Source organism: Pelobates fuscus, chromosome 3 (assembly GCF_036172605.1).
Source record: "Pelobates fuscus isolate aPelFus1 chromosome 3, aPelFus1.pri, whole genome shotgun sequence".
NCBI classification, from domain to species: Eukaryota; Metazoa; Chordata; class Amphibia; order Anura; family Pelobatidae; genus Pelobates; species Pelobates fuscus.
Window position 1 is genome coordinate 5,499,193 of NC_086319.1, and position 21,922 is coordinate 5,521,114.

At 45.8% G+C, this 21,922-nt stretch overlaps 1 protein-coding gene across 3 annotated transcripts in view; it reads left to right on the plus strand.

The window, feature by feature from the left end:
- PDE3A (phosphodiesterase 3A) overlaps positions 1-21,922 on the plus strand; it is a 443,952-nt gene that overhangs the window by 331,026 nt on the left and 91,004 nt on the right. For all 3 annotated transcript variants that reach the window (XM_063446637.1, XM_063446639.1, XM_063446638.1), the window contains 4 exons: positions 6,420-6,636; positions 7,718-7,803; positions 10,888-11,075; positions 13,959-14,096. In XM_063446637.1, coding sequence (XP_063302707.1) covers positions 6,420-6,636; positions 7,718-7,803; positions 10,888-11,075; positions 13,959-14,096 — 629 coding nt within the window. The remainder of the gene's footprint in view (positions 1-6,419; positions 6,637-7,717; positions 7,804-10,887; positions 11,076-13,958; positions 14,097-21,922) is intronic.

The window sequence follows — 21,922 nt, forward strand, 5'->3', positions numbered from 1 at the left end:
AGTGAACTTGAAATGTACTCCTACATGTAACAAGAGCGAGTGCTGTCAGAATTAAAGTACAGTGAGTGAGGTATGTATGAATGCGGTGTGCAGAATAGAGTGCTATTGTGTATTATTAATGGGACATAGAGTGATGCTGTTTGGTAATTTTGCCATAAATTCATATTAAAACGTTTTCCCATTATCATTAAACTGTCTAAAAGAGTTTGTGCAAATAATTATATCACTGGTTTATGTTTAATACAACAGATTGCACAGCCCTCTCCAGCCTTGCGATAAAGCTTTGATGGACCTTGGAAAGATGTTAAAGGGACACTATAGTCACCAAATCAACTTTAGCTTAATGAGGTAGTTTTGGTGTATAGATCATGCCCCTGCAGTCTAATTGCTCAATTCACGAGTTAAATCACTTTGTTTATGCAGTCATAGCCACACCTTTCCTGCATGTGACTTACACAGCCTTCCTAAACACTTCCTATTGAGAGTCAGCTAATGTTTACATTTCCTTTTTTGGAAATACTGTTTAATTTAGAATTTATTACCTGCTCTGTTTACAAATAGCTAGACCCTGGGAGGCTGAAAGGTCCTCCTGTATGTGATTAAAGTTACAGAGCAGGAGATAAAAAAAAACTTTAAAAGTAAGTTACATTTGATTGAAAGTAAACCATTTTGTTTTCATGCAGGTTGTGTCAGTCACAGCCTGTGGTGTGTGGCTAGGGCTTCATAAACAGAAACAAAAGTGATTTAAAGGAACACTATAGAGTCAGGAATACAAACATGTATTCCTGACCCTACAGTGTCCAAACCACCATCTAGCCCCCCACCCTTCCTCCCCCTCATTGCCTGTCTAAATATAGTAACATTTTACTTTTGATCAAATCTGCATCTGCTGGCTCTGCCCCTGATCTGCCTGCTTGGTTGACATAATCAGAAGTGGTGAACTAAGCCAATCACAATGCTTTCACATAGGATTGGCTGATACTGTCAAGAAGGCAGGTCAGGGGCAGAGCCAGCACAAGCCAAAACAGCCCTGGCCAATCAGCATCTCCACAGATACATTGAATCAATGCATCTCTATGAGGAAAGTTCAGTGTCTGCATGCAGAGGGAGGAGACACTAAATGTCAGTCACACTGTGCAGCACTGCCCCAGGAAGCACCTCTAGCAGCTATCTGAGGAGTGGCCAGTGGAGGTATCTCTAGGCTGTAATGCATTTTCTGAAAAGACAGTGTTTACAGCAAAAATATTTGAAGGGAATGATTCTACTCACATCGCAAATACAATTAGCTGTATACTGTACAATAAGCTGCAGTTGTTCTGGTGACTATAGTGTCCCTTTAACTCCTAAATGGCAGATAATTGAGCAGTAAGACTGCAGGGACATGATTTATACACCCAAACTGCTTCATTAAGCTAACGTTGTTTTGGTGTAGTAAACACACAGTCCCATTGGTTAGCACTAGGGACTTGCTGATTGGTCTTCCCATCTCTGAATCCAAGGGCCCTGCTTTCACGATTTCCTTCAGCCAACCAACGTTTCACTGTATACAGCACTAAATTAGCAGACACTAATCTAGATTGTGGGGCACCTTAGGGGGCAGGAAATTAGAGACACGGTTTGTGGGATCATTTATTTCTGATATTTTTATTCTAAGTCTATTTTGGTCTCTTGGAGTCATGCGTTGGCTTTGTTCCTCGCATTGCGAAAGAATTTAAAAATGCAAAGGGAACAAGGTTTTAATGGTGCTGAGTTCCTGACTTTTTGTGTTTTTTCTTTTTCTCAGTATGCTATTAATATAATATGAATATATTTAACCCTTTCAGAGTTAGTGGGTAGCACTCTGCAAAGCACAGAAAAGATTTAACTGAAATTCCAACTCTTTGAAGACATAAACTAAGTGTAGGACTAGCCATATACTAAGTGTAGGACTAGCCATATACTAAGTGTAGGACTAGCCATATACTAAGTGTAGGACTAGCCATATACTAAGTGTAGGACTAGCCATATACTGAGTGTAGGACTAGCCATATACTAAGTGTAGGACTAGCCATATACTAAGTGTAGGACTAGCCATATACTAAGTGTAGGACTAGCCATATACTGAGTGTAGGACTAGCCATATACTAAGTGTAGGACTAGCCATATACTAAGTGTAGGACTAGCCATATACTAAGTGTAGGACTAGCCATATACTAAGTGTAGGACTAGCCATATACTAAGTGTAGGACTGGCCATATACTAAGTGTAGGACTAGCCATATACTAAGTGTAGGACTAGCCATATACTAAGTGTAGGACTAGCCATATACTAAGTGTAGGACTAGCCATATACTAAGTGTAGGACTGGCCATATACTAAGTGTAGGACTAGCCATATACTAAGTGTAGGACTGGCCATATACTAAGTGTAGGACTAGCCATATACTAAGTGTAGGACTAGCCATATACTAAGTGTAGGACTAGCCATATACTAAGTGTAGGACTGGCCATATACTAAGTGTAGGACTAGCCATATACTAAGTGTAGGACTAGCCATATACTAAGTGTAGGACTAGCCATATACTAAGTGTAGGACTAGCCATATACTAAGTGTAGGACTAGCCATATACTAAGTGTAGGACTGGCCATATACTAAGTGTAGGACTAGCCATATACTAAGTGTAGGACTAGCCATATAGTAAGTGTAGGACTGGCCATATACTAAGTGTAGGACTAGCCATATACTAAGTGTAGGACTGGCCATATACTAAGTGTAGGACTAGCCATATACTAAGTGTAGGACTAGCCATATACTAAGTGTAGGACTAGCCATATACTAAGTGTAGGACTAGCCATATACTAAGTGTAGGACTAGCCATATACTAAGTGTAGGACTGGCCATATACTAAGTGTAGGACTGGCCATATACTAAGTGTAGGACTAGCCATATACTAAGTGTAGGACTAGCCATATACTAAGTGTAGGACTAGCCATATACTAAGTGTAGGACTAGCCATATACTAAGTGTAGGACTAGCCATATACTAAGTGTAGGACTAGCCATATACTAAGTGTAGGACTAGCCATATACTAAGTGTAGGACTGGCCATATACTAAGTGTAGGACTAGCCATATACTAAGTGTAGGACTAGCCATATACTAAGTGTAGGACTAGCCATATACTAAGTGTAGGACTGGCCATATACTAAGTGTAGGACTAGCCATATACTAAGTGTAGGACTGGCCATATACTAAGTGTAGGACTAGCCATATACTAAGTGTAGGACTAGCCATATACTAAGTGTAGGACTGGCCATATACTAAGTGTAGGACTAGCCATATACTAAGTGTAGGACTAGCCATATACTAAGTGTAGGACTAGCCATATACTAAGTGTAGGACTAGCCATATACTAAGTGTAGGACTAGCCATATACTGAGTGTAGGACTAGCCATATACTAAGTGTAGGACTAGCCATATACTAAGTGTAGGACTAGCCATATACTAAGTGTAGGACTAGCCATATACTAAGTGTAGGACTAGCCATATACTAAGTGTAGGACTAGCCATATACTAAGTGTAGGACTAGCCATATACTAAGTGTAGGACTAGCCATATACTAAGTGTAGGACTGGCCATATACTAAGTGTAGGACTAGCCATATACTAAGTGTAGGACTAGCCATATACTAAGTGTAGGACTAGCCATATACTGAGTGTAGGACTAGCCATATACTAAGTGTAGGACTGGCCATATACTAAGTGTAGGACTAGCCATATACTAAGTGTAGGACTAGCCATATACTAAGTGTAGGACTAGCCATATACTAAGTGTAGGACTAGCCATATACTAAGTGTAGGACTAGCCATATACTAAGTGTAGGACTAGCCATATACTAAGTGTAGGACTACTTTGTTGTAGTAGATTTCCTACGCTTGATGAAATTTGACAAAAGGTGGAGATACCATCGTCCCGTTTCTCCAATTCCACTCAAAAAGACACTGTGTATGGGGGATCCCGCGGTCTCGCACCATCCTCCTTAGACCTCAGTGTTGTACACTTGCGCAAGAGTTCAGTGCTGACCTTGTCACCTGGCAGAAGCCAGGGACTGAATCTGACTACCGGGAAATCCATGGCAAGTGCCTCGGTGGACAGCTTCAGGTAAGTAAACTCGTCACATCCCAAATTATTTAATCTTCTCTTTACCATCTCCTGGGTTTAACAAATGTGTTTGTGGGGTCTGCAAAATGAAATTTAACCTAGAAATACGCTCTTTGACAGGTTAAACGCGGGGAATGGCGGTAGATTTATAGCCAATAAGATGATTAACGGGTTAAACGCGGGGAATGGCGGTAGATTTATAGCCAATAAGATGATTAACGGGTTAAACGCGGTGAATGGCGGTAGATTTATAGCCAATAAGATGATTAACGGGTTAAACACGGTGAATGGCGGTAGATTTATAGCCAATAAGATGATTAACGGGTTAAACGCGGTGAATGGCGGTAGATTTATAGCCAATAAGACGATTAACGGGTTAAACGCGGGGAATGGCGGTAGATTTATAGCCAATAAGATGATTAACGGGTTAAACACGGGTAATGGCGGTAGATTTATAGCCAATAAGATGATTAACGGGTTAAACGCTGTGAATGGCGGTAGATTTATAGCCAATAAGATGATTAACGGGTTAAACGCAGTGAATGGCGGTAGATTTATAGCCAATAAGATGATTAACGGGTTAAACGCTGTGAATGGCGGTAGATTTATAGCCAATAAGATGATTAACGGGTTAAACGCAGTGAATGGCGGTAGATTTATAGCCAATAAGATGATTAACGGGTTAAACGCGGGGAATGGCGGTAGATTTATAGCCAATAAGATGATTAACGGGTTAAACGCGGGGAAAGGCGGTAGATTTATAGCCAATAAGATAATGAACGGGTTAAACGCGGTGAATGGCGGTAGATTTATAGCCAATAAGATGATTAACGGGTTAAACGCGGTGAATGGCGGTACATTTATAGTCAATACGATGATTAACAGGTTAAACGTGGTGAATGGCGGTAGATTTATAGCCAATAAGACGATTAATGGGTTAAACACGGGTAATGGCGGTAGATTTATAGCCAATAAGATGATTAACGGGTTAAACGCGGTGAATGGCGGTAGATTTATAGCCAATAAGATGATTAATGGGTTAAACGCAGTGAATGGCGGTAGATTTATAGCCAATAAGATGATGAACGGGTTAAACGCAGTGAATGGCGGTAGATTTATAGCCAATAAGATGATTAACGGGTTAAACGCAGTGAATGGCGGTAGATTTATAGCCAATAAGATGATGAACGGGTTAAACGCGGTGAATGGCGGTAGATTTATAGCCAATAAGATGATTAATGTGTTAAACGCAGTGAATGGCGGTAGATTTATAGCCAATAAGATGATTAACGGGTTAAACGCAGTGAATGGCAGTAGATTTATAGCCAATAAGATGATTAACGGGTTAAACGCGGGGAATGGCGGTAGATTTATAGCCAATAAGATGATTAACGGGTTAAACGCGGGGAAAGGCGGTAGATTTATAGCCAATAAGATAATGAACGGGTTAAACGCGGTGAATGGCGGTAGATTTATAGCCAATAAGATGATTAACGGGTTAAACGCGGTGAATGGCGGTACATTTATAGTCAATACGATGATTAACAGGTTAAACGTGGTGAATGGCGGTAGATTTATAGCCAATAAGATGATTAACGGGTTAAACGCGGTGAATGGCGGTAGATTTATAGCCAATAAGATGATTAATGGGTTAAACACGGGTAATGGCGGTAGATTTATAGCCAATAAGATGATTAACGGGTTAAACGCGGTGAATGGCGGTAGATTTATAGCCAATAAGATGATTAACGGGTTAAACGCGGTGAATGGCGGTAGATTTATAGCCAATAAGATGATTAATGGGTTAAACGCAGTGAATGGCGGTAGATTTATAGCCAATAAGATGATGAACGGGTTAAACGCAGTGAATGGCGGTAGATTTATAGCCAATAAGATGATGAACGGGTTAAACGCGGTGAATGGCGGTAGATTTATAGCCAATACGATGATTAACGGGTTAAACACATTGAATGGCGGTAGATTTATAGCCAATAAGATGATGAACGGGTTAAACGCGGTGAATGGCGGTAGATTTATAGCCAATACGATGATTAATGGGTTAAACGCGGTGAATGGCGGTAGATTTATAGCCAATAAGATGATGAACGGGTTAAACGCGGTGAATGGCGGTAGATTTATAGCCAATACGATGATTAATGGGTTAAACACATTGAATGGCGGTAGATTTATTGTGGTGAATCTCTTTTGTTTTAGTTGAACTCATGTTGTATGTAACGATTATTTTGTGCATGTTTTTAAACTATTTTTTTTCTGTCCTAAAGGAATCCCCCCAAATATTTCCCCCCTCGGCTCTCCATGCCACTCGCCTATTCATGGAACGCCAGCCCCAAGCCCCACCACCAAGACTCTGCCGGTCCCCTTCTCAGACTCTGCCGATGTTAGCAGGTTAGGGCTGAACCCCCATAAAACATTAACAAGCACAAGGAGCGCCCCTGAAATCCCAGAGCCATGCTTGGCACCACCCTTCATCTGTAGCAGGTAACCTCTTACCCCACAATTGTACCCCTCCTAATGTGAGGAAATGCTAGATACCTGGAATAGCTTTCCAGTGGGGGCAGTAACAGTGATATAGAAAGGGTAGTAGATACCTGGAATAGCTTTCCAGTGGGAGCAGTAACAGTGATATAGAAAGGGTAGTAGATACCTGGAATAGCCATCCAGTGGGAGCAGTAACAGTGATATAGAAAGGGCAGTAGATACCTGGAATAGCTTTCCAGTGGGAGCAGTAACAGTGATATAGAAAGGGTAGTAGATACCTGGAATAGCCATCCAGTGGGAGCAGTAACAGTGATATAGAAAGGGCAGTAGATACCTGGAATAGCTTTCCAGTGGGAGCAGTAACAGTGATATAGAAAGGGTAGTAGATACCTGGAATAGCCTTCCAGTGGGAGCAGTAACAGTGATATAGAAAGGGTAGTAGATACCTGGAATAGCCTTCCAGTGGGAGCAGTAACAGCGATATAGAAAGGGTAGTAGATACCTGGAATAGCCTTCCAGTGAGAGCAGTAACAGTGATATAGAAAGGGTAGTAGATACCTGGAATAGCCTTCCAGTGGGAGCGGTAACAGTGATATAGAAAGGGCAGTAGATACCTGGAATAGCCTTCCAGTGGGAGCAGTAACAGTGATATAGAAAGGGTAGTAGATACCTGGAATAGCCTTCTAGTGGGAGCAGTAACAGTGATATAGAAAGGGAAGTAGATACCTGGAATAGCCATCCAGTGGAGGCTAACAGGGCAGAGCCAGAGGAAAATTGTATAAAATAAGGGTTCCGGACAGTTTAATCCCATTTATTATAAAAGAATATGAGGTTATTTCTTGAAGTCTCTGCTTTGGGGGAGTGTTGTGAAGTTATGGTAGATGTCTTGATCTGAACTCATCTCACTGTTTAAGACAATGTTTGAAGACAGTCTGTTTTGATCCTTGTGAGTGTTTATTGACTGTCTCCATAAACCCCGAGTTGTTTACTTTAATTGCATTTGTCATTATTTACAAAACAAACAAAATATTTTTTATGTTCCTTTTCCTTTCTGATATATTTGATCCTGTTTCCGTTACAGCTGTGGAAAACCATTCAACCAGGAAAATCCAGATGAAAGTGTGACAGACACAAATGAAGAAGAGTCAGTTCCGCAGACCAGAGCAGGTATTTACAGTGATACTTTGTCTTCTCTGCATCCAGCCTGAGCACACAGTCAGCTGGACACCGGGGAATGAGTGACCGTTAATTATCTGTGTCCAGCCCGAGCACACAGACAGCTGGACACCGGGGAATGAGTGACCGTTAATTATCTGTGTCCAGCCTGAGCACACAGACAGCTGGACACCGGGGAATGAGTGACCGTTAATTATCTGTGTCCAGCCCGAGCACACAGACAGCTGGACACCGGGGAATGAGTGACCGTTAATTATCTGTGTCCAGCCCGAGCACACAGACAGCTGGACACAGGGGATTGAGTGACCGTAATTCTCTGTGTCCAGCCCGAGCACACAGACAACTGGACACCGGGAAATGAGTGACCTTTCATTCTCTGTGTCCAGCTCATGAACACAGACAGCTGGACACCGGAGAATGAGTAACCGTTCATTCTCTGCGTCCACCTCAAGCACACAGACAGCTTGAAACTGATGAATGAGTGACCGTTCATTCTCTGCATCTGGCCTAAACACAGGGACAGCAGGACACCGGGGAATGAGTGACCATTCATTCTCTGCGTCCAGCCCGAGCACACAAATAGCTAGACACCGGGGAACGAGTAACCGTTCATTCTCGGTGTCCGGCCTGAGCACACGTACAGCTGGACACCGGAGAATGAGTGACCTTTCATTCTCTGCGTCCGGCCTGAGCACACGGTCAGCTGGATACCGGGGAGTGAGTGACTATTCATTCACTGCATCCGAGCACATGGACAGCTGGACACTGATGAATGAATGACCGTTCATTCTCTGTGTCCAGGCACACGGACAGCTGGACACCAGGGAATGAGTGACCATTCATTTTCTGCGTCCGAGCACACAGACTGCTGGACACCAGGGAATGAGTGACCGTTCATTCTCTGCGACCAAGCACACAGACTGCTGGACTTCGGGGAACGAGTGACCATTCATTCTCTGATTACAGCCTGAGCACACGGACGGCTGGACACCGGGGAATGAGTGACTGTTCATTCTCTGCGTGCGGCCCGAGCACACGGACGGCTGGACACCGGGCATTTAAGTGACCTTCATTCTCTGAGTCCAGTGTTCGCATGTTACCGCCATGTATTCTGTATTTACACCTTATCCCAGTGGGATTTAGTAATGCAAAATAATAACAATAGAAATGGACACATACATACTCACAGGCATCCATAGACACACTCACAGACACATTCCCAAGCATTCACAGACTCACTCACAGACACAAAAATTACAGGCATTTACAGACACAATCACAGGCATTCACAGTCACACACCCAGACACAATCAAAGGCATTCACAGACACACTCAGACACAATCACAGGCATTCACAGACACACTCACAGACACAAAAATTACAGGCATTTACAGACACAATCACAGGCATTCACATACATACTCACAGACACAATCACAGGCATTAACAGACACACTCACAGATGCAAAAATTACAGGCATTCACAGACACAATCACAGGCATTCACAGTCACACACCCAGACACAATCAAAGGCATTCACAGACACACTCAGACACAATCACAGGCATTCACAGACACACTCACAGACACACAAATTACAGGCATTTACAGACACAATCACAGGCATTCATAGACACACTCATAGACACATTCCCAAGCATTCACAGACACACTCACAGACACAAAAATTACAGGCATTTACAGACACAATCACAGGCATTCACAGTCACACACCCAGACACAATCAAAGGCATTCACAGACACACTCAGACACAATCACAGGCATTCACAGACACACTCACGGACACACAAATTACAGGCATTCACAGACACAATCACAGGCATTCACATACATATTCACAGACACAATCACAGGCATTAACAGACACATTCCCAGACGCAAAAATTACAGGCATTTACAGACACAATCACAGGCATTCACAGTCACACACCCAGACACAATCAAAGGCATTCACAGACACACTCAGACACAATCACAGGCATTCACAGACACACTCACAGACACAAAAATTACAGGCATTTACAGACACAATCACAGGCATTCACATACATACTCACAGACACAATCACAGGCATTAACAGACACACTCACAGATGCAAAAATTACAGGCATTTACAGACACAATCACAGGCATTCACAGTCACACACCCAGACACAATCAAAGGCATTCACAGACACACTCAGACACAATCACAGGCATTCACAGACACACTCACAGACACACAAATTACAGGCATTTACAGACACAATCACAGGCATTCATAGACACACTCACAGACACATTCCCAAGCATTCACAGACACACTCACAGACACAAAAATTACAGGCATTTACAGACACAATCACAGGCATTCACAGTCACACACCCAGACACAATCAAAGGCATTCACAGACACACTCAGACACAATCACAGGCATTCACAGACACACTCACAGACACACAAATTACAGGCATTTACAGACACAATCACAGGCATTCATAGACACACTCACAGACACATTCCCAAGCATTCACAGACACACTCACAGACACAAAAATTACAGGCATTTACAGACACAATCACAGGCATTCACAGTCACACACCCAGACACAATCAAAGGCATTCACAGACACACTCAGACACAATCACAGGCATTCACAGACACACTCACGGACACACAAATTACAGGCATTCACAGACACAATCACAGGCATTCACATACATATTCACAGACACAATCACAGGCATTAACAGACACATTCCCAGACGCAAAAATTACAGGCATTCACAGACACAATCACAGGCATTCACAGACACACTCACAGACATTCCCAATCATTTACATACACTAAAAGGTTTTCACAGGCAGACTCCCAGGCATTCATGCATGTACACCAGCTCACAGATGGTTCATTGAGAATAGAGTTAATGTTATTGACAAGGCCTGAAATATGTTGAGACTATATAACGTCACCAGTGCCTAGAATGGGCTGTTGCTGGTTTTTAGTAGCTTGTTATACGCTGTATTTCAGACAGAATACCCCAGATTCATGCTAGATTTGTCTTCCAGATGAACCTGCACCTCCCACATCAGACTATGACAGCACACATGAAACCAATCACAGTGACAGCAGTGACATTGTACAGAATGACGATGATACAGATTGCACAAAAGATCTGACCCCGTCCAGGAAAGACTCTGTGAGTCGCCCGTATCGACCAGATCCCATCGTTCTGCACCCATTAATACCATCGGAGGTGAGTGTCCATTAATGCAAGCGATCTGTAACCGGCATTGCAGTACACAATGCTATACTACACTATGGTTCCCGACATTACACTATACTACGCTACACTACACTATGGTTCCCGACATTACACAATGCTACACTACACTATGGTTCCCGACATTACACTACGCTACACTACACTATGGTTCCCGACATTACACAATGCTACACTACACTATGGTTCCCGACATTACACTATACTACGCTACACTACACTATGGTTCCGACATTACACTATGCTACACTACACTATGGTTTCCGACATTACACTATACTACGCTACACTACACTATGGTTCCCGACATTACACAATGCTACACTATGCTATGGTTCCCAACATTACACTATGCTATACTACACTACACTATGGTTCCCGACATTACACAATGCTACACTACACTATGGTTCCCGACATTACACAATGCTACACTACACTATGGTTCCCGACATTACACTATGCTACACTACACTATGGTTCTCGACATTACACTATACTACGCTACACTACACTATGGTTCCCGACATTACACTATGCTACACTATGCTATGGTTCCCGACATAACACTATACTACACTACACTATGGTTCCCGACATTACACTATGCTACACTACGCTATGGTTCCCGACATTACACTATGCTACACTACGCTATGGTTCCCGACATTACACTACGCTGCACTACACTATAATTCCCGACATTAAACTACGCTACACTCCACCATGGTTCCAGACATTACACTTCACCACGCAACACTACACTATGGTTCCCGACATTACACTACACTACACTATGATTCCCGACATTACACTATGCTACAATACACTTTTGTTCCCGACATCACACTACACTACACAATAGTTCCAGACACTACGCTACACTATGGTTCCCGACATTACACTACACCACGCTACACTGCACTATGGTTCCCGACATTACACTGTGCTACACTACACTAGGGTACACTGCAATACAGTACACTATGCTACACTATGGTTCCTGACATTACACTACGCTACATTACACATGGACAACTGGACACCGGGGAACGAGTGACCGTTTATTCTCTTTGTCCAGTCCAAACACATGGACAGCTGGGCACTAGGGTATGAGTGACCATTCATTCTCTGCGTCCGAGCACACAGACAGCTGGACACTGGGAAATGAGTGACTGTTCATTCTCTGTGTCCGAGCACACAGACAGCTGGACACCGGGGAACGAGTGACCGTTCATTCTCTTTGTCCAGCCAAACACATGGACAGCTGGACACTAGGGTATGAGTGGCCATTCATTCTCTGCGTCCGAGCACACAGACAGCTGGACACCGGGGAACGAGTGACCGTTTATTCTCTTTGTCCAGCCCAAACACATGGACAGCTGGACACTAGGGTATGAGTGACCATTCATTCTCTGCGTCCGAGCACACAGACAGCTGGACACTGGGAAATGAGTGACTGTTCATTCTCTGCGTCCGAGCACACAGACAGCTGGACACTGGGAAATGAGTGACTGTTCATTCTCTGCGTCCGAGCACACAGACAGCTGGACACTGGGAAATGAGTGACTGTTCATTCTCTGCATCCGAGCACACAGACAGCTGGACACCGGGGAACGAGTGACCGTTCATTCTCTTTGTCCAGCCAAACACATGGACAGCTGGACACTAGGGTATGAGTGACCATTCATTCTCTGCGTCCGAGCACACAGACAGCTGGACACTGGGAAATGAGTGACTGTTCATTCTCTGCATCCGGCCAGAGCACACGGACAGCTGGACACCGGAGAATGAGTGACCTTTTATTCTCTGCGTCCAGACCAAGCACACAGACAGCTGGACACCGGGGAATGAGTGACTATTCGTTCCCGACATTACACTACACTACACTATGGTTCCCAACATTACACTACACTAGGGTACACTGCATTACAGTACACTGCACTACTCTACACTACACTAGGGTACACTGCATTACAGTACACTGCACTATCTACACTACACTAGGGAACACTGCATTACAGTACACTGCACTATCTACACTACACCAGGGTACACTGCATTACAGTACACTGCACTACTCTACACTACACTAGGGTACACTGCATTACAGTACACTGCACTATCTACACTACACTAGGGAACACTGCATTACAGTACACTGCACTATCTACACTACACCAGGGTACACTGCATTACAGTACACTGCACTATCTACACTACACCAGGGTACACTGCATTACAGTACACTGCACTATCTACACTACACCAGGGTACACTGCATTACAGTACACTGCACTACTCTACACTACACCAGGGTACACTGCATTACAGTACACTGCACTATCTACACTACACCAGGGTACACTGCATTACAGTACACTGCACTATCTACACTACACCAGGGTACACTGCATTACAGTACACTGCACTATCTACACTACACTAGGGTACACTGCATTACAGTACACTGCACTATCTACACTACACTACTTACTACACTGGACTACTCTACACTTATTTGCTTAATAACGGGGTGTCTGCTTAATCATGGGGTGTCTGTTTATCACAAAAAATATGCTTAATCACTGGAGAACCTGCTTAATTACGGGGGGGACCTCCTTGCTCTTGGAGGGTCTGCTGACTTGCCTGTTTTGTGTGAGAGACATTATTGTTGTTTAATGCCGAGTAATATTAGACATGTAATAAATTCAACTTTTTCCATGGCATTCAGTGGCTCCATGTGCACCTCATACAATGAATCCACAAGAAAAAAAAGGGTTACATTTCCTTGTCTTGTTTTATACCACATTTTTTTCATTTGATTGGAGTGTTTTTTTTATCTGTCTCTCACAGGAAAAGCCGATTCTTGCCCCAGAACCGCTAGTCATGGAAAATGTCGAAACTCTAATGGGACAAATAAACAACTGGAATTTTCCCATATTTGACTTGGTTGAAAAAACAGGACAGACATGTGGCCGAATCCTCAGCCAGGTGAGAAGCAAAAAAGGCTTTTACTTTCTGAACACCGAATTCTATTGAAAGTAAACGACAAAATCAAGTCTAAAACAACTAAAATGTGAGAACTTTCCAAAAGAACTTTCTGTTAGAGAACTTTCCAAAAGGTGCCTTTTTTGGCTGGATGTTTAAAATTCCCTGGAATCTGGGGTTTAGTGAATAAATAATAGTGTATTGTGTGACAGTACAAGAGAAAGAGCAGAATGTGATGTTATTCCCACGTCACACGTTCTCAGAATGCGGGCTTGCTAATATTCTGAATGTGTGCCCATCGGAGGAGGCTGAGTTATTCCCACGTCTCACGTTCTCAGAATGTGGGCTTGCTAATATTCTGAATGTGTGCCCATCGGAGGAGGCTGAGTTATTCCCACGTCACACGTTCTCAGAATGCGGGCTTGCTAATATTCTGAATGTGTGCCCATCGGAGGAGGCTGAGTTATTCCCACGTCACACGTTCTCAGAATGCGGGCTTGCTAATATTCTGAATGTGTGCCCATCGGAGGAGGCTGAGTTATTCCCACGTCACACGTTCTCAGAATGCGGGCTTGCTAATATTCTGAATGTGTGCCCATCGGAGGAGGCTGATTTATTCCCACGTCACACGTTCTCAGAATGCGGGCTTGCTAATATTCTGAATGTGTGCCCATCGGAGGAGGCTGAGTTATTCCCACGTCACACGTTCTCAGAATGCGGGCTTGCTAATATTCTGAATGTGTGCCCATCGGAGGAGGCTGAGTTATTCCCACGTCTCACGTTCTCAGAATGCGGGCTTGCTAATATTCTGAATGTGTGCCCATCGGAGGGGCTGAGTTATTCCCACGTCACACGTTCTCAGAATGCGGGCTGGCTAATATTCTGAATGTGTGCCCATCGGAGGAGGCTGAGTTATTCCCACGTCACACGTTCTCAGAATGCGGGCTTGCTAATATTCTGAATGTGTGCCCATCGGAGGAGGCTGAGTTATTCCCACGTCACACGTTCTCAGAATGCGGGCTTGCTAATATTCTGAATGTGTGCCCATCGGAGGAGGCTGAGTTATTCCCACGTCACACGTTCTCAGAATGCGGACTTGCTAATATTCTGAATGTGTGCCCATCGGAGGAGGCTGAGTTATTCCCACGTCACACGTTCTCAGAATGCGGGTTTGCTAATATTCTGAATGTGTGCTCATCGGAGGAGGCTGAGTTATTCCCACGTCACACGTTCTCAGAATGCGGGCTTGCTAATATTCTGAATGTGTGCCCATCGGAGGAGGCTGAGTTATTCCCACGTCACACGTTCTCAGAATGCGGGCTTGCTAATATTCTGAATGTGTGCCCATCGGAGGAGGCTGAGTTATTCCCACGTCACACGTTCTCAGAATGCGGGCTTGCTAATATTCTGAATGTGTGCCCATCGGAGGAGGCTGAGTTATTCCCACGTCACACGTTCTCAGAATGCGGGCTTGCTAATATTCTGAATGTGTGCCCATCGGAGGAGGCTGAGTTATTCCCACGTCACACGTTCTCAGAATGCGGGCTTGCTAATATTCTGAATGTGTGCCCATCGGAGGAGGCTGAGTTATTCCCACGTCACACGTTCTCAGAATGCGGGCTTGCTAATATTCTGAATGTGTGCCCATCGGAGGAGGCTGAGTTATTCCCACGTCACACGTTCTCAGAATGCGGGCTTGCTAATATTCTGAATGTGTGCCCATCGGAGGAGGCTGAGTTATTCCCACGTCACACGTTCTCAGAATGCGGGCTTGCTAATATTCTGAATGTGTGCCCATCGGAGGAGGCTGAGTTATTCCCACGTCTCACGTTCTCAGAATGCGGGCTTGCTAATATTCTGAATGTGTGCCCATCGGAGGGGCTGAGTTATTCCCACGTCACACGTTCTCAGAATGCGGGCTGGCTAATATTCTGAATGTGTGCCCATCGGAGGAGGCTGAGTTATTCCCACGTCACACGTTCTCAGAATGCGGGCTTGCTAATATTCTGAATGTGTGCCCATCGGAGGAGGCTGAGTTATTCCCACGTCACACGTTCTCAGAATGCGGGCTTGCTAATATTCTGAATGTGTGCCCATCGGAGGAGGCTGAGTTATTCCCACGTCACACGTTCTCAGAATGCGGACTTGCTAATATTCTGAATGTGTGCCCATCGGAGGAGGCTGAGTTATTCCCACGTCACACGTTCTCAGAATGCGGGTTTGCTAATATTCTGAATGTGTGCTCATCGGAGGAGGCTGAGTTATTCCCACGTCACACGTTCTCAGAATGCGGGCTTGCTAATATTCTGAATGTGTGCCCATCGGAGGAGGCTGAGTTATTCCCACGTCACACGTTCTCAGAATGCGGGCTTGCTAATATTCTGAATGTGTGCCCATCGGAGGAGGCTGAGTTATTCCCACGTCACACGTTCTCAGAATGCGGGCTTGCTAATATTCTGAATGTGTGCCCATCGGAGGAGGCTGAGTTATTCCCACGTCACACGTTCTCAGAATGCGGGCTTGCTAATATTCTGAATGTGTGCCCATCGGAGGAGGCTGAGTTATTCCCACGTCACACGTTCTCAGAATGCGGGCTTGCTAATATTCTGAATGTGTGCCCATCGGAGGAGGCTGAGTTATTCCCACGTCACACGTTCTCAGAATGCGGGCTTGCTAATATTCTGAATGTGTGCCCATCGGAGGAGGCTGAGTTATTCCCACGTCACACGTTCTCAGAATGCGGGCTTGCTAATATTCTGAATGTGTGCCCATCGGAGGAGGCTGAGTTATTCCCACGTCACACGTTCTCAGAATGCGGGCTTGCTAATATTCTGAATGTGTGCCCATCGGAGGAGGCTGAGTTATTCCCACGTCACACGTTCTCAGAATGCGGGCTTGCTAATATTCTGAATGTGTGCCCATCGGAGGAGGCTGAGTTATTACCACGTCACACGTTCTCAGAATGCGGGCTTGCTAATATTCTGAATGTGTGCCCATCGGAGGAGGCTGAGTTATTCCCACGTCACACGTTCTCAGAATGCGGGCTTGCTAATATTCTGAATGTGTGCCCATCGGAGGAGGCTGAGTTATTCCCACGTCACACGTTCTCAGAACGCGGGCTTGCTAATATTCTGAATGTGTGCCCATCGGAGGAGGCTGAGTTATTCCCACGTCACACGTTCTCAGAATGCGGGCTTGCTAATATTCTGAATGTGTGCCCATCGGAGGAGGCTGAGTTATTCCCACGTCACACGTTCTCAGAATGCGGGCTTGCTAATATTCTGAATGTGTGCCCATCGGAGGAGGCTGAGTTATTCCCACGTCTCACGTTCTCAGAATGCGGGCTTGCTAATATTCTGAATGTGTGCCCATCGGAGGGGCTGAGTTATTCCCACGTCACACGTTCTCAGAATGCGGGCTGGCTAATATTCTGAATGTGTGCCCATCGGAGGAGGCTGAGTTATTCCCACGTCACACGTTCTCAGAATGCGGGCTTGCTAATATTCTGAATGTGTGCCCATCGGAGGAGGCTGAGTTATTCCCACGTCACACGTTCTCAGAATGCGGACTTGCTAATATTCTGAATGTGTGCCCATCGGAGGAGGCTGAGTTATTCCCACGTCACACGTTCTCAGAATGCGGGTTTGCTAATATTCTGAATGTGTGCTCATCGGAGGAGGCTGAGTTATTCCCACGTCACACGTTCTCAGAATGCGGGCTTGCTAATATTCTGAATGTGTGCCCATCGGAGGAGGCTGAGTTATTCCCACGTCACACGTTCTCAGAATGCGGGCTTGCTAATATTCTGAATGTGTGCCCATCGGAGGAGGCTGAGTTATTCCCACGTCACACGTTCTCAGAATGCGGGCTTGCTAATATTCTGAATGTGTGCCCATCGGAGGAGGCTGAGTTATTCCCACGTCACACGTTCTCAGAATGCGGGCTTGCTAATATTCTGAATGTGTGCCCATCGGAGGAGGCTGATTTATTCCCACGTCACACGTTCTCAGAATGCGGGCTTGCTAATATTCTGAATGTGTGCCCATCGGAGGAGGCTGAGTTATTCCCACGTCACACGTTCTCAGAATGCGGGCTTGCTAATATTCTGAATGTGTGCCCATCGGAGGAGGCTGAGTTATTCCCACGTCACACGTTCTCAGAATGCGGGCTTGCTAATATTCTGAATGTGTGCCCATCGGAGGAGGCTGAGTTATTCCCACGTCACACGTTCTCAGAATGCGGGCTTGCTAATATTCTGAATGTGTGCCCATCGGAGGAGGCTGAGTTATTCCCACGTCACACGTTCTCAGAATGCGGGCTTGCTAATATTCTGAATGTGTGCCCATCGGAGGAGGCTGAGTTATTCCCACGTCACACGTTCTCAGAATGCGGGCTTGCTAATATTCTGAATGTGTGCCCATCGGAGGAGGCTGAGTTATTCCCACGTCACACGTTCTCAGAATGCGGGCTTGCTAATATTCTGAATGTGTGCCCATCGGAGGAGGCTGAGTTATTCCCACGTCACACGTTCTCAGAACGCGGGCTTGCTAATATTCTGAATGTGTGCCCATCGGAGGAGGCTGAGTTATTCCCACGTCACACGTTCTCAGAATGCGGGCTTGCTAATATTCTGAATGTGTGCCCATCGGAGGAGGCTGAGTTATTCCCACGTCACACGTTCTCAGAATGCGGGCTTGCTAATATTCTGAATGTGTGCCCATCGGAGGAGGCTGAGTTATTCCCACGTCACACGTTCTCAGAATGCGGGCTTGCTAATATTCTGAATGTGTGCCCATCGGAGGAGGCTGAGTTATTCCCACGTCACACGTTCTCAGAATGCGGGCTTGCTAATATTCTGAATGTGTGCCCATCGGAGGAGGCTGAGTTATTCCCACGTCACACGTTCTCAGAATGCGGGCTTGCTAATATTCTGAATGTGTGCCCATCGGAGGAGGCTGAGTTATTCCCACGTCACACGTTCTCAGAATGCGGGCTTGCTAATATTCTGAATGTGTGCCCATCGGAGGAGGCTGAGTTATTCCCACGTCACACGTTCTCAGAATGCGGGCTTGCTAATATTCTGAATGTGTGCCCATCGGAGGAGGCTGAGTTATTCCCACGTCACACGTTCTCAGAATGCGGGTTTGCTAATATTCTGAATGTGTGCCCATCGGAGGAGGCTGAGTTATTCCCACGTCACACGTTCTCAGAATGCGGGCTTGCTAATATTCTGAATGTGTGCCCATCGGAGGAGGCTGAGTTATTCCCACGTCACACGTTCTCAGAATGCGGGCTTGCTAATATTCTGAATGTGTGCCCATCGGAGGAGGCTGAGTTATTCCCACGTCACACGTTCTCAGAATGCGGGCTTGCTAATATTCTGAATGTGTGCCCATCGGAGGAGGCTGAGTTATTCCCACGTCACACGTTCTCAGAATGCGGGCTTGCTAATATTCTGAATGTGTGCCCATCGGAGGAGGCTGAGTTATTCCCACGTCACACGTTCTCAGAATGCGGGCTTGCTAATATTCTGAATGTGTGCCCATCGGAGGAGGCTGAGTTATTCCCACGTCACACGTTCTCAGAATGCGGGCTTGCTAATATTCTGAATGTGTGCCCATCGGAGGAGGCTGAGTTATTCCCACGTCACACGTTCTCAGAATGCGGGCTTGCTAATATTCTGAATGTGTGCCCATCGGAGGAGGCTGAGTTATTCCCACGTCACACGTTCTCAGAATGCGGGCTTGCTAATATTCTGAATGTGTGCCCATCGGAGGAGGCTGAGTTATTCCCACGTCACACGTTCTCAGAATGCGGGCTTGCTAATATTCTGAATGTGTGCCCATCGGAGGAGGCTGAGTTATTCCCACGTCACACGTTCTCAGAATGCGGGCTTGCTAATATTCTGAATGTGTGCCCATCGGAGGAGGCTGAGTTATTCCCACGTCACACGTTCTCAGAATGCCGGCTTGCTAATATTCTGAATGTGTGCCCATCGGAGGAGGCTGAGTTATTCCCACGTCACACGTTCTCAGAATGCGGGCTTGCTAATATTCTGAATGTGTGCCCATCGGAGGAGGCTGAGTTATTCCCACGTCACACGTTCTCAGAATGCGGGCTTGCTAATATTCTGAATGTGTGCCCATCGGAGGAGGCTGAGTTATTCCCACGTCACACGTTCTCAGAATGCGGGCTTGCTAATATTCTGAATGTGTGCCCATCGGAGGGGCTGAGTTATTCCCACGTCACACGTTCTCAGAATGCGGGCTTGCTAATATTCTGAATGTGTGCCCATCGGAGGAGGCTGAGTTATTCCCACGTCACACGTTCTCAGAATGCGGGCTTGCTAATATTCTGAATGTGTGCCCATCGGAGGGGCTGAGTTATTCCCACGTCACACGTTCTCAGAATGCAGGCTTGCTAATATTCTGAATGCGTGCCCATCGGAGGAGGCTGAGTTATTCCCACGTCACACGTTCTCAGAATGCGGGCTTGCTAATATTCTGAATGTGTGCCCATCGGAGGGGCTGAGTTATTCCCACGTCACACGTTCTCAGAATGCGGGCTGGCTAATATTCTGAATGTGTGCCCATCGGAGGAGGCTGAGTTATTCCCACGTCACACGTTCTCAGAATGCGGGCTTGCTAATATTCTGAATGTGTGCCCATCGGAGGAGGCTGAGTTATTCCCACGTCACACGTTCTCAGAATGCGGGCTTGCTAATATTCTGAATGTGTGCCCATCGGAGGAGGCTGAGTTATTCCCACGTCACACGTTCTCAGAATGCGAGCTTGCTAATATTCTGAATGCGTGCCCATCGGAGGAGGCTGAGTTATTCCCACGTCACACGTTCTCAGAACGCGGGCTTGCTAATATTCTGAATGCGTGCCCATCGGAGGAGGCTGAGTTATTCCCACGTCACACGTTCTCAGAATGCGGGCTTGCTAGTATTCTGAATGTGTGCCCATCGGAGGAGGCTGAGTTATTCCCACGTCACACGTTCTCAGAATGCGGGCTTGCTAATATTCTGAATGTGTGCCCATCGGAGGAGGCTGAGTTATTCCCACGTCACACGTTCTCAGAACGCGGGCTTGCTAATATTCTGAATGTGTGCCCATCGGAGGAGGCTGAGTTATTCCCACGTCACACGTTCTCAGAACGCGGGCTTGCTAATATTCTGAATGCGTGCCCATCGGAGGAGGCTGAGTTATTCCCACGTCACACGTTCTCAGAACGCGGGCTTGCTAATATTCTGAATGTGTGCCCATCGGAGGAGGCTGAGTTATTCCCACGTCACACGTTCTCAGAATGCGGGCTTGCTAATATTCTGAATGTGTGCCCATCGGAGGAGGCTGAGTTATTCCCACGTCACACGTTCTCAGAATGCGGGCTTGCTAATATTCTGAATGTGTGCCCATCGGAGGAGGCTGAGTTATTCCCACGTCACACGTTCTCAGAATGCGGGCTTGCTAATATTCTGAATGTGTGCCCATCGGAGGAGGCTGAGTTATTCCCACGTCACACGTTCTCAGAATGCGGGCTTGCTAATATTCTGAATGTGTGCCCATCGGAGGAGGCTGAGTTATTCCCACGTCACACGTTCTCAGAATGCGGGCTTGCTAATATTCTGAATGTGTGCCCATCGGAGGAGGCTGAGTTATTCCCACGTCACACGTTCTCAGAATGCGGGCTTGCTAATATTCTGAATGTGTGCCCATCGGAGGAGGCTGAGTTATTCCCACGTCACACGTTCTCAGAACGCGGGCTTGCTAATATTCTGAATGTGTGCCCATCGGAGGAGGCTGAGTTATTCCCACGTCACACGTTCT